This window comes from Notamacropus eugenii, chromosome 5 (genome assembly GCF_028372415.1).
Source record: "Notamacropus eugenii isolate mMacEug1 chromosome 5, mMacEug1.pri_v2, whole genome shotgun sequence".
In the NCBI taxonomy this organism is placed as follows: Eukaryota; Metazoa; Chordata; class Mammalia; order Diprotodontia; family Macropodidae; genus Notamacropus; species Notamacropus eugenii.
The window spans coordinates 258,043,586-258,056,155 of record NC_092876.1 but is presented as its reverse complement, the minus strand read 5'-3'; the positions used below and the strand labels follow the sequence as shown (position 1 = coordinate 258,056,155).

Here is a 12,570-nt window from a genome sequence, read left to right as displayed (position 1 = left end):
GCAGTAAGACAGATAGAGACAACTCTGGAGTATAAATAAACCCAAGTTCAAGTTCTTCCTCGGACACATACATACTGGAGACTGATTCTACTAAAAAGAGTCCATGATAAGTAATGAAAATCATAATGTTTTAAGATCTGGACCATCAATGATCATTTGGTATGCATCTATATTTATATACTCCTGCCATGTCAACATATGGCCTAGAGGTGCATCTCCATCTGAATTTCGAAATGACAATAATAGTAACCACAAATATGAGAACTAAAGCTTTAGAAAATCTGAAAGCTATATTAATATTTATTCTGCCCATTAATGTTTTTCTTCCCTACTAGATTATAAGCTCCTTCAGGGCAGGGGGCATATCTTACTATTTATTTTAGTATTTTTACCTCATATTGCTTTGCACATAACAAACCTCAATAAATCTTTGTTAAGTGAATAATAAAAGGCGGTCTGAATTAGTGAAGTCTTTTTGTTTTTTCTCCAGCTTTTCATTAAATATTTGATCCAAGAATACCATTTGAAATCATGTGAAGGAGGGCCAAAAAAAAAGAAAAAAGAGGAAGGTAGTCATCAGTACCAATTGTTTACATCCAATGTCTCTTCTAAGGCTTTGAAAATGCTCCTTGGCTTCACCAGAAAACGCAGAATAATATGTCTAAGCTATCGATGAAATCAAAGAATTAAAAACCATCACTGGTATTTTAGTTAGAAGGTTTTATAATCATGACTTGGTCTCTAATTATTTACTTGGTTTTCTATGTGCCATAAAATCTAATTTCCTGTGTATATACACAAGAATAAATTTCTGGGGCAAACTACAACATTCTTGGTCTTTAGTCTTTTGGACAAATTCAACTAATTATTTTGAAACAGACAAATTTGCCATAGACAAAAAGAAATAGAGGATTAAACAAATTGAAAATTACTTTTTTTCCCTTTAATTTGTCCAGGATTCTATAATACCCTAATTCTAATAATTAATAGCTAAAGAAACTTTACCAGCAATAAAAGTTAAGCCAGAATTGGTAGATTAACAGCTCAGGAACTTCATGGGTTCAGTATTACAGGACGAGACTCATGAAGTCAAGGAAAACTACGCAATAGCATGAGTTCGAATTTAGAGAGCTCTGCAAAGAATTTTATCAAGAATTCCCATTTTAGTCATATCATTTTAGTGATGTTAGTCTTATAGCTTATGAATACCTTTATATGCCCCAGAGAAAGGCAGGAGCTTCTTGGGGAACAGTTTCCCCAAGGATCTATTCAAGCAGCTAGGAAGATCCCCCTTTCATCAGTCGAGAGATACCTCTCCCATCTTTAATTTTTAAACGGATAGGTAGAGCGGGTTCACAAAACAATTCATTCCTATTCCTGACCCCTCTGACATTTCCCCAAATATGGTCTTTTAGTGTTGACTTTGTGTTCTATTTACATTTTTAAAATCAATTTAAACAGGGCTAAAAAAACATGGCAGACTTTAGATCTTACTGAAAACATAGTTGTCTTCTGTTAAAATTATACCTGTTCTTAAGATTTTTATACAATATTTTAAAGTATCAAAGAGTTATAAGATTATACTGCAAAGCATGCTTTCCAGAATCACTGAGAGCTTTTTCCCCTCCCTAGACTGTGAATTCATAGAACAGCAGGGAAAGAAGTTCACAGTGTGGATAGGTGCCTTCATTTACCTAAAGGAGTTGTTTACCATTATACTGTAAACCACTCTTTACTGGTCCCTAAAAATCGTTAACCAAAAACATCAACACAAGCCCATGAGATGTACATTACAACTGGATTTATTACAAGAAAAAGGCACATGTATATGTGGGGATGACAGAACCCACCATAAGACAAATTCAAAAGTTCAGAATACTATACTCTAAACTGTTACCGAACTGTCCAAATTGGCAACAAATTTTGTTACAAACTTAAAAATCAATTCAAATGCACATAGTGACTGTTCAATTTATATACATATTGAATTCATATTTGTTTCTTATTCCTAAAAGGATAAATGGCTCAATCACCTGTATTTTTTTTTTATTTTTAAAGAATGATGCATAACTTAATTTCTCAAAAATACACATAAATGCAAACCAGAAAAATTTTACTGGCACTCTTTGTACTTAATCAGGACAATTTTGGATATATAGAGCTGCAAGGGTATGAAGCTAAGAATTTTTATGCCAAAGTCAAGCTAAAAGCATTTTTTAAAAAGTCATTAAAATCCGTGGAACACTGATCTAACATGAACTTTTATTGGTACAATCTGAAACTGCTTTATGTTCTGTTTATTTTCCCTTAATTTTTAAAAAAATGGTTAGTTATAAAAGTCATTAAGAATTTTATATCTATCCAAAATAATCACATGCAAACTGTATTATAAATGCAATAGTTTGATGTTTTCATGAGAGCCTTGAGCCCTGAGATTTCTTACAAAAGTAACATTATATACCTCAAAATCTGTCATCTTTGAGTTCAATACAAAAATCATGAAAGTGTTAAGTACTTTAACATACTACACATCTTTTATATTCCACCAGCCCTTTTCTCCAAAGATAATAATTAAGATCAATAAAAATAGGAAACATTTATGTAGCACTTACTATGTTCCAGGCACCGTGTCACAACACTTTAACTTTACAATTATTATGTCTCTTGATCCTCACAACAACCTTGGAAGGTAGAGTCAGAAAGACTCATCTTTTCTGTGTTCAGTTCTGGCCTCAGACACTTACTAGCTGTGTGATCCGAGACAAGTCACTTAACCCTTTTTGCCTCAGTTTCCTCATCAGTAAAATGAGCTGAAAAAGGAAATGGCAAACTGCTCCAGTATCTTTGCCAAGAAAACCCCAAATGGGGTCACGAAGAGTTGAACACGACTGAAAAACAACTAAACAACAACTTCCCGACTCCAAGCCTGGTACTCTATCCATGGTACTAACTAGTTGCCCCAATCATTAAAAGTCTAAACTTTCAAGTAGCATATGCTTTGAGGGCATTTCTAGTGTACATTTTAAATGAAATAAATATATTTTGCTCTAAAATGTTTCTAAATTTATTGTTTAAGAAAGGTACCATTTCTTGAATATGGAAGAGAAAGTGGAAAAGAGGAAGAGGGAAAAAAGTACCTAAATGCAGTTTTGTTCTGTTTTTACCTCATGAAGTGTGAGATGTTTGCCATCTTTCCTTTTTGAGTCAAATCTCCCATATATTGCACTATATTTCCGAATCTCCTCCTCCTTATGTGGATCGTCATCATTCATCTCAAAGATGTGGCCAATCATTTTAGCCAATTTCTTGTTGGTTTTCAGCAATTCTTTCACTTCATTCAAGTCACTTTTGGGGAGCGTGGGGACCATTCGTTCCACACACTCAGCCACGGACAGAGCAGCAGCTGCATCTAGAGTCTCCGTGCTTTCCTTTGGTGAGGCTGGGGAGCCAAGGTCTGCTGGGGAGAGGCTGTGCTCACTTTCTGTAGTGTGGTGACCTTGCCAAAGTCTGGAGTCACTGGCACTCTGTAGCGCTAAGGTCCCCACAACATCTGACTTACCTGGCCCCAGGCTCTGCACACATGTGGTAGCAGCACATTTTGGAATCTTCAAATGAGGTTCCCGAGCATTGCTGTTCCTCTCGTAAGAACTACAGGACATTCCCAACCATGTAGGCGAACCCTCTGGTAATTTATAAATGGGGATGCTACTGACAGGCAAGGAAGTTAGAGGCTGATTAAAAAGGCCAGGGTTTGTAACCCAGTCCCGTAAAGCCTTCTGTAACCTTCTGACATGAAGGGGCTTGCTAGCCATGCCCACTAGGGCCATAATTTCCAAAAACTCCTCTTCACCAGCTTCACACAGCTGTTGGACATCGTCACCACCTTGTTGGATGAAGGCATCAAAATAAGAAAGAAGATTGGCTTTTTGTAATATTCGATACAACTGCAACTCCCCCAGGGTCCTAGGTAGAGCTGATGCCATTACTGAGAAGGCCAACCTGAAAGAGCAAAGAAGAGGAAAAATTCATCAGATTATTCATGACTATTCAAAAACAGCTACTCATATTTGTATAACATTTTAGGATTTCAATGTAATTTATAAACATCATCTCACCTGCACTTTATTCTTTCAACAAACTAAATATCAAAGGTTTTATAGTACTAAAAAAGATGGGAGTTACCTATATTTGGAAAGAAAATATTGTGATAGACATCACTGTTTTTATAAGCTTTGGCACAAAAAATGTTGTATAAAAAGTTTAAAATTCAAGTTTTAAAGCATAAAATTAAATTTGAACTAAGTTGTCAAAAATGCAACATGACACAAAAAGTCCTGTTTTAAAAACCTTCACAAGAAATTGGAAAAAAAAATCTTTGCAGTCAGTTTTTTAAATAAGGTTATCATTTCTAAAATATAGAAAGCTGTTTCAAATTTAGATATATCGATTACAGATATATAGATTAAGATATAGAGAACTGTTTCAAATTTATGAGAACAAGAACGATTTCCCAATTGATAAATGGTCAAAGGATATGAACAAGCCAGAGGAAGAAATCCAAGTTATCAATAGTCATTTCAAACGTAAAGATACTATTAGGAGACGTACTGTTTTCCAGATCTAAGGTCCATCAAGCAAGCTGTGCCCTGAGATTGGCATAACAACAATCCTTTGCGTTCACTCTCTAGATGATCTCAGTCACAGCAAAATCCCAAAATTGTTCCACGTAATTACTGTATTGCTTTGACCAGCACCAGATGTTCTCTCTGAGCTCACAGAAGCACCAGACAAGCTTGGACAAGTTTCAGTCATGAAGCCCTGCTATGAATCAAACTTGTCACATTGTTGCTGTCACCCTTCATTGTCAGGGCTACAGCTTACAGTGTAGCCACTGCTATAAGTAATGACATTTGCCCACACTAAAGTGGCTTCCCCCACTAGGGGGCCCCGGCATATGTCTTGGATCTAATATCCCTCATCACTTGCAAGTCATTTTCCTCACTTTGAAATTAAACTTCTGTTTGATTCCTGACTCTCCTCTCTCTAGTCTGCTCTGTTCAACTCCAGTCATCCATAGGTTAGAGGCCAGTTTGGGCCAGTTGACTGAGAGTATGTTCTAAATTACAAGTAATTAAAGAAATTGAAATTAAAGCAGCTCTGAGAATTAACCTCACACCAATCATATTGGCAAAGCTGGCAAGAGAAAAAAAAAAAGGAAAAGGACAAATGCTGGAGGGGATGTGTAAAAACTCATACCTTAATGCACTGTAGGTGGAACTGTGAACAGGTCCAGCTATTCTGGAAAGCAATTTGAAACTATGCCCAAAAAGCTATTAAACTGTGCATGCCCTTTGACCCAGCAATACTGCTACTAGGTCTATAGCCCAAAGAGTTCAAAGAGAAAAGGAGCCATATGTACAAAAATATTTACAGTCACTCTTTTTGTAGTCACAAAGAATCAGAAACTAAGGGGGTGACCATCATTTGGGGAATGGTTGAATAAGTTATGGTATATGCAAGAGATGGAATAGCCTTGTGCTATAAAAAATGAAGAGGATTATTGAAATCTGGGGAAAATCTGCATGAATCATTGCAAAGTGATGTCAGGAGACTAGTTTATGCAATAACAAAATACTATAAAGACAAACAACTTTGAAAAGCTTAGGTAACCCAACCTGTACAATGGCCAACCGCTGTTGGCCATTGACAAGAACTGTCAATGAAACATTCTGCGCAAATCCTAGATACAAAGGTGATGACATGGCAAATGTGGGAATTTGTTTTGCTTGACTAGACATGTTTGTAGTGGCTTTTGTTTTTCTTTCTTTCTAAATGTTAGGGGTGACAAGGTTAGGAGAAAGTAGAAGGGAGAGAATGCAATAAAAATAACGTTTTAAATTATTTTTAAATGTAATTTTTTAAAAAACTGCCTTCAAAAATCATCCAACAAGTGCTTCTGGGATCTGTGGACCTCCCCTCAGTAGAAACACATAAAGTGAAGCACACTATCCATCAGAACAGATAAGGGAATTATTTTTTCCTAATGAATGTTATGGCAGTTATATCCAGATGGTAATTTTTACATGGAGTAAGTAATGTTTTTTCCTCCTAAGACATTCATCTATCTAGGCACATGCCAAAATTCACTGAATTCCATTAAATGCTGTAGAAAATATAACCATTATTTTTTATTTTTTGTCAGCAACTCTTCAGATAGAACCACAAATCAAACTTATGATCACAAGATTTGGAACTGGGATGGTCCTCAGAGGCCCAACCAGTCTAATCCAGTCTAATCCCCTCATTTTATAAGTGAGGAAAATGAAGCCCAGAGAAATACATTCCAGATAATAATAGCTAACATTTATATAACATTCACTTATGTGCCAGGCACTGTGCTATGATTATTATCTCATATGATTCTCACAACACCCCTGAGTGTTAGGTGCTATGATTATCTCCATGTTACAGATGAGAAAGATGAGGCAGAAGGTGGTTAAGTGATTTGCCCAGGGTCACCCAGTTAGTGTCTGAGGTCAGATTTTATGGGTAGACAGTATAATAAAGGAATAAAGGTTAAACCATGCTTGTTTCGTGGAGAATGAGAATAAAAGGCTGGATAAAAAGCTTATGTTAAAGAGCGGTTCTGAGTAAGGTATGATCACATTATGAGGGACCTTGAAATCCAAGAAGAGGAATTTTGTCTCTGATGCAGTAAGAGCCATCCAATAAGTGTTTAAGAAGTCACTACATGCAAGGAGCTAAGTTAAGTGCCAGGGTAAGTAGAGAAAAACAAAACACTCCTTGACTGCAAAGAGCTTACATTTTACTGAACATCTACAATGGGTACAAAGAAGAGTAATTATAAGGTCTATACAAAGTACATTCAACTTTGAGATGAGGGAAGAACACTAATGAAGAGGGAGCTCAAGGAAGTCCTGTGTGGCATCTGAGCTAAGAGCTCTGAAGGGAGCACCAGATTCCAAGAGGCACTGGTGACTGGTTAATGACTACCCCGAACACCACCGGCTATCCCTAGAGAGGCCAGGGAAGCTGAAGGAATCTATTTGGTAGAATAGGATGACATGATAGCATATATTTTTCTCAGTATTTGTCTTAGTTAGAGACACTGAGGGACAGAGAGAATGGGCAGATTCTTTCCTTATTATAGATTAGGAAAGTGAAATACAGAGAAGACTAGAACCTGTCCTAAGGCACAGTGAGAGAGAAGCTAAGCTGGCTCCAAACCATGGAAGGTTTTTCTGCCCTTTGGTATCAGACTGGAGGAGTGAGTCCAGTTCTCCTTTCCCTCCCTTTTCCTTGGGGCTGTCTTGGACTAGTTCATTCTGGCAGGGTAAGGTTCTGCCAAGGTCTATGAGCCCAGAGTGGTCACCGATACTGGTTCCCATGTATTGCTAGCCTCCCTGGCCTTCTGAATTAGCAGAAGCTCCATCTTTTCCTTTAGCCACACCTGCCTGACCTTCCACTCACAACTCAGGATCAGTTCTGGAGTTGGGGAAAGTGAAGGACAGAAGAGGACAGACAACTCTAGCTTACTGTCCAGCTCCTTCCCTCTACCCTTTAAGTTTAATCAGGCCAAGGGAAACAGTGTTACAGTCCTATGCGTAAACACATACGTACCCAAATACAGTAATCTACACTCATACACAGTGAAACATACACATATGAGAAACATAATGGTTTCAGTGCAAGGGTCCTGATCACCAAGACAGAAAGTTGGTGTTTGAGTATTGGTTCTGTGTCACTTGTGTGATCTTAGTCAACTCACTGTGTGAACCTAATTTTCCTTGTTTTTAAAATGAGGCAACTAGACTAAAATAGACTGGACCAGAATAACCAGATAGTCTCCAAGTTCCCTTCCGCTTTTCTCTTCAGTCTCTATTCCCTACCTTCTCCTCCTTCCCCCATTTCCTGTCATTCAGGGGTGTGCTAGAGTCAGCTCCCACCAAGAGCTAACTATTAAATTTTCTATCTAAGCATTTACATCTAAGAAATTGGCAAACAGTACATATCACAGCTTGATTTATTGCTTTGATTGTTTAAACTTAAAGTGATGGAGATAATGTTACCAATGCTAATTAAACTTTAAAGTGTGTCCTGCATACATTTTTCTAGTTGTTTATTAAACATTTACCAGCATACCCTAGCTTCATGTCTCTCAGATAAGTAAACCACTCTGTTAGCTTTAGAGTGTATACAAATTCAACTAATATCGATCATAGAAGTTAAAGCTAAGACATTCTTAGCACAAATAAAGTCCATAGGACATAAATGCTGGAAGGAATCTTAGAAATAGAATATTAAGAGTTTGAACGAATCTCAGAGATCATTAGGAGAAAAAGAACAGGAAGAAAGAGGAATTCTCTGCCATGTCATGTTAAATCAACCACATGTAAATGATATGCAAATGAATGCTAGATTTAATGCAGTCAGATTTCTGTCTCAGACACCCTCAATTTGAGAAGGCAGTGGGGCACCTAAAGTGAAAATGTCAGTTAGATAATTGGAAATACTGGCCTGTGGTATAGGTTATAAGTCAGAGATGGAGTCACACATCCAGATATCATCTGGACAGAAGTGATAAGTAAAGTCACTGGAGTACAGAGAATAGAGTAGGGGGTTGACACCAGAGCTATGAGAGAAGCATTTAATTAAGAGGCGGAAGGACAAAGATCAATCGTTCAGGATCAGTTAAAGAAAAAAAAAATGGAGCCTCAAGATGTGGGTGGCCAAGGTCAAAAGTTACAGAATAGTCTAGGAACAGAAGGACACAGAAAAAGCTACTGGTAATTTTTCAAAGGAGCTGCTTTAGTAGAATAATAATAGGAACATAGGCCAGATCTTGATAAGCTTGGGGGTTATGCCAAATTTCAATCAAAATTAGTTGCCCTTAACGGTATCCTGTAATTGAGATAAGAGTTGATGAATGGCTGAGTTGGAATAGAAACACAATCCTGATCTTTGCATTTCATTTTCTATCACTTGTAAAATAAGAGGTAAGTTAAGTCAGAAAACATTTATTAAGCATCAGCTCTGTGCAAGGTACTGCTCCACGTATTGGGAATATAAAGACAAAATTTAAAAATATTTCCTGCTTTCAAGTTTACATTCCACTAAGCTGAAATAGAGAAAGCCTAGGAAACTTGCATTGCTCAAAAATGCTATGATTTGTGACTTCTATATTTAATGGGGAAAAAAATTAAAATTTTTTTCAACATCTCTATGAAATTTTGTAGTCAAAACATTAAGCACTTAAATACTACAATGAAATTTCTCATCCCAAAATTGTACAAGAGACCATTAACATAACTAATTCTCTAACTCTGCCCACCTAACATTCAGAGCCAGGGAAGAGAAATCCAGGTTGGGAAGAGCAGAATACAGGGAGAAGGAAGAATTAGTTATTTAAATATATATGAGTGAAGCAGTAAAGACATTTACATTTGGTAGTTAAAGTTTTATGGACCACATGTAAAAAAAAAAATCTTTACAGCAAAAATGAAATAAAAACTTGCCACTTAAAATATGTAAGAAACTTTTTTTAAAAAATCATATGGGCAAGTAGAAAAAATTATTAAAAAAGAAGTACAAATGACTACTCATCAGTTGAAAAAATGAATAATCTCAATAATAATCAAAGAGAAGTGATCTAAAACAACTTTGAAGTCCTACTCCACACCCATGAAACCAGCAAAAAGAATCAAAAACAATGAAACCTAACTAACAAGGTTATGGAGAAACAAGTACATATTGCCCATAGAATTTAAAAATCACAAAATCTTCCTGTAAAGCAATCTGACATTATTCAATAAATATTACAAAAATAACCATACTCTTTGACCCAAAAATTCTATTGCTGGGAATATAACCTGAAAATACTATTTTTTTCAAAGATTTACATGGCAGTCTTATGTGCAAAAAATTGGAAACAATCTAAATGTCTAACAGTGTAATTCATTAATGTAATAGAATACTACAATGAAATTAAGGCTAATCATTAAAGATTTTTTTAAAGAGATCTGTATGAAATAGTTCAAGGTAAAAAATAAAATAATAGGCAGAACCAGAAAAATGGAATATACACTATAACTATGCAAGAGGAAAAAATGAACAAGAGTAAATGGACAAAGATTCCTAATGGATAGTGACTGAAAAAACTGTTATGATATTGTATGTACTGCAACTAAGTTAACAAATAATTCCTAAATTAATTTAGTTGGCTGCATTGATATTCAGTGTTAAATTTTTAATAAAAAGTTTAATTAAAAAACTCTTTTATGAATCAATGAAAACTGTCAGTTAAGAAACAGTTAAGAAACAGTTTTTTAGAAGGTAAAAAATCTTAATTCTATAAAAATCTTAAGATTATTGAAACAAAACTTATGAGCGAAAAAAATTAAAATAAATATGTGCACTCTGAAAGGTCTGGATGCCAACCAAAGGCAGGAGATGATGTAAACATCAAAACCACTATTTACAGACTTGGACAATACCAACGTTAGTCAAAATGCTATTAGAATACGAGTTCCTTGAGGGTAGGGTACGATGTTTTTGCTCTTCTTTGTATCAAAGGCACTTAACACAGTGCTTCACAAGAAGCAAGAACTTAACAAAAACTTGTTTGAAGACTAGCTGATCAAAGGGTCATCAGACCAGATCAGCATACAATTCACAAGAAACATCCAATATATAAAGGACTAATCTAGAACGTTTCATTGAATTTTAAGGTTTTAAAAAAATTTATTCTGAACTTTTTGTTCTAATTTTACCCAAAGACACAAAGACAATTTGAATAATCTCTTCCAGAATTTGCTAATATATGTGCTGTATATTATACATCACATATTTTGCATATACACTTAATACATTCAAATCATCTCACTAGCAGTCATCTAACCTCCTTTCAGTTGCAAATAACTCCTGTGAGCCAAAGTACACCAATATCTTCAGGTAATATAAAACAGGGCAGAAGGTACCCCATGTCATGCCATGATTAGCTTACTTCTGGTGTCAACTGATCGGTTAGAGATTCCAAAGAATGCCTGGACTCTGGATCTGACCTGTTCCTCCACTAATAAATAAACAACTTACACATCTTCTTCCCTGCCTTAGCTGACTTTCAAAAACCTGAGCTCTTCTTGCCAGAGTGGGCCCATGGGCTACCTGCCAAATTCCCATGTAGCCAGACTCCTGTACAAAGATTTTGGAGAAGAGACTAAAAAAAGGGGTGCTAGTAGTACAATCTATCTCACCGGACAGTTTTTCAATAAGGGGCTATAAAAAATCAGAAATTCAATATTACACTGTAAGAATTTTTGGAGCAAGGACTTTTTTTTTTCAATTTTGCATTTGTATCCTCATCACCTAGGTAAGGTACCTGGCAGTCAATCACTCATTCAGTCAACAATCAATTATTAAGCACTAGTTACTTGCATCAAACACTGTGCTAAGTGCAGGGGAGATAAGGCAAAACATCTCCTGCTCTCAAGCAGCTGACCTACTAATGGGGAAAGGCTAACATAATAATTAACTAGGTACATACAAGAGAACAGCAGTGTAGATGAAAGGAGACCTCAGAAGGAAGGAACTAGTAGTGACAGAGACTAGGAAAGATCTCCTAAAGAAGGTGGGATTTGAGCTGAGTTTTGAAAAGAAGTCAAAGTGAGGAGGGAGAATATTTCAGGAATGGAAGGACAGTCAGTGAAAAGGCAAGAAATTCAGTGATGGAACATTGTGTGTAAGAAACAGCAAAGAGATCTGTATAGCTTTATTGGAGAGAGAGAGAGAGAGAGAGAGAGATTGTGTGTGTGTATATGTAATATATATAAACACACATATATGCATATGTTACATGCAAATTTATTTGTGCATACATAGACATATATAGATAGATGTGCCAGACACTGTGCTAAGCACTTTACAATTATTTTCTCATTTGATCCTTATGACAACCCTGGGAAATAGGCATTATTATTCCCATTTTACAGATGAGGAAGCTGAGACAAGTAGAAGTTAAGTAACTTGCTCAGGGTCACACAGCTAAGAACTGTTTAAAGCCAGACTTGAACTCAGTCTTTCTGACTCCAACCCCAGGGTTCTATCCACTGATCCCACTAGCTGCTACATGGATAGAAGTACCAGTATAAGAAGATTAGAATGGGAGAACTGAGGCCTGGTTATGAAGGGTTATAAGTGCCAAGTAAAGGATTTTATATTTGATTCTGGAGGGAACAGGGAGCATTTCTGGAGTGGGAGAATGACAGTCAAACCTGAGATTTAGGAAAATCACTTTGGCAACACAGTGGAGGATATACTAGAGAGGGGAGAGACCTGAAGCAGAAGACTGAACAGCAGGCTATGGCAATAGCCCAAACATGAGGTGATAAGGATCTGCACCAAGATGGTGAATCTGTAGGGGGAGAGACTTATAAAGAGACACATAATGGAGATGCTGTGAAGGTAGCAACAATACAACTTGTCAACAGAGTGGATAAAAGAGATGGGGGTCTGCACCAAGATGGTGGATTTGTAAGGGGAAAGACTTATAAA

The 12,570-nt window shown here is 36.4% G+C and overlaps 1 protein-coding gene across 2 annotated transcripts in view; it reads right to left on the bottom strand.

Annotated features, from left to right (window-relative positions):
* Positions 1-12,570, bottom strand: part of NAB1 (NGFI-A binding protein 1) — a 58,805-nt gene that overhangs the window by 34,689 nt on the left and 11,546 nt on the right. For both annotated transcript variants that reach the window (XM_072612688.1, XM_072612687.1), the window contains exon 2: positions 3,165-3,999. In XM_072612688.1, the coding sequence (XP_072468789.1) occupies positions 3,165-3,983 (819 nt within the window). In that variant the 5' untranslated portion in view covers positions 3,984-3,999. The remainder of the gene's footprint in view (positions 1-3,164; positions 4,000-12,570) is intronic.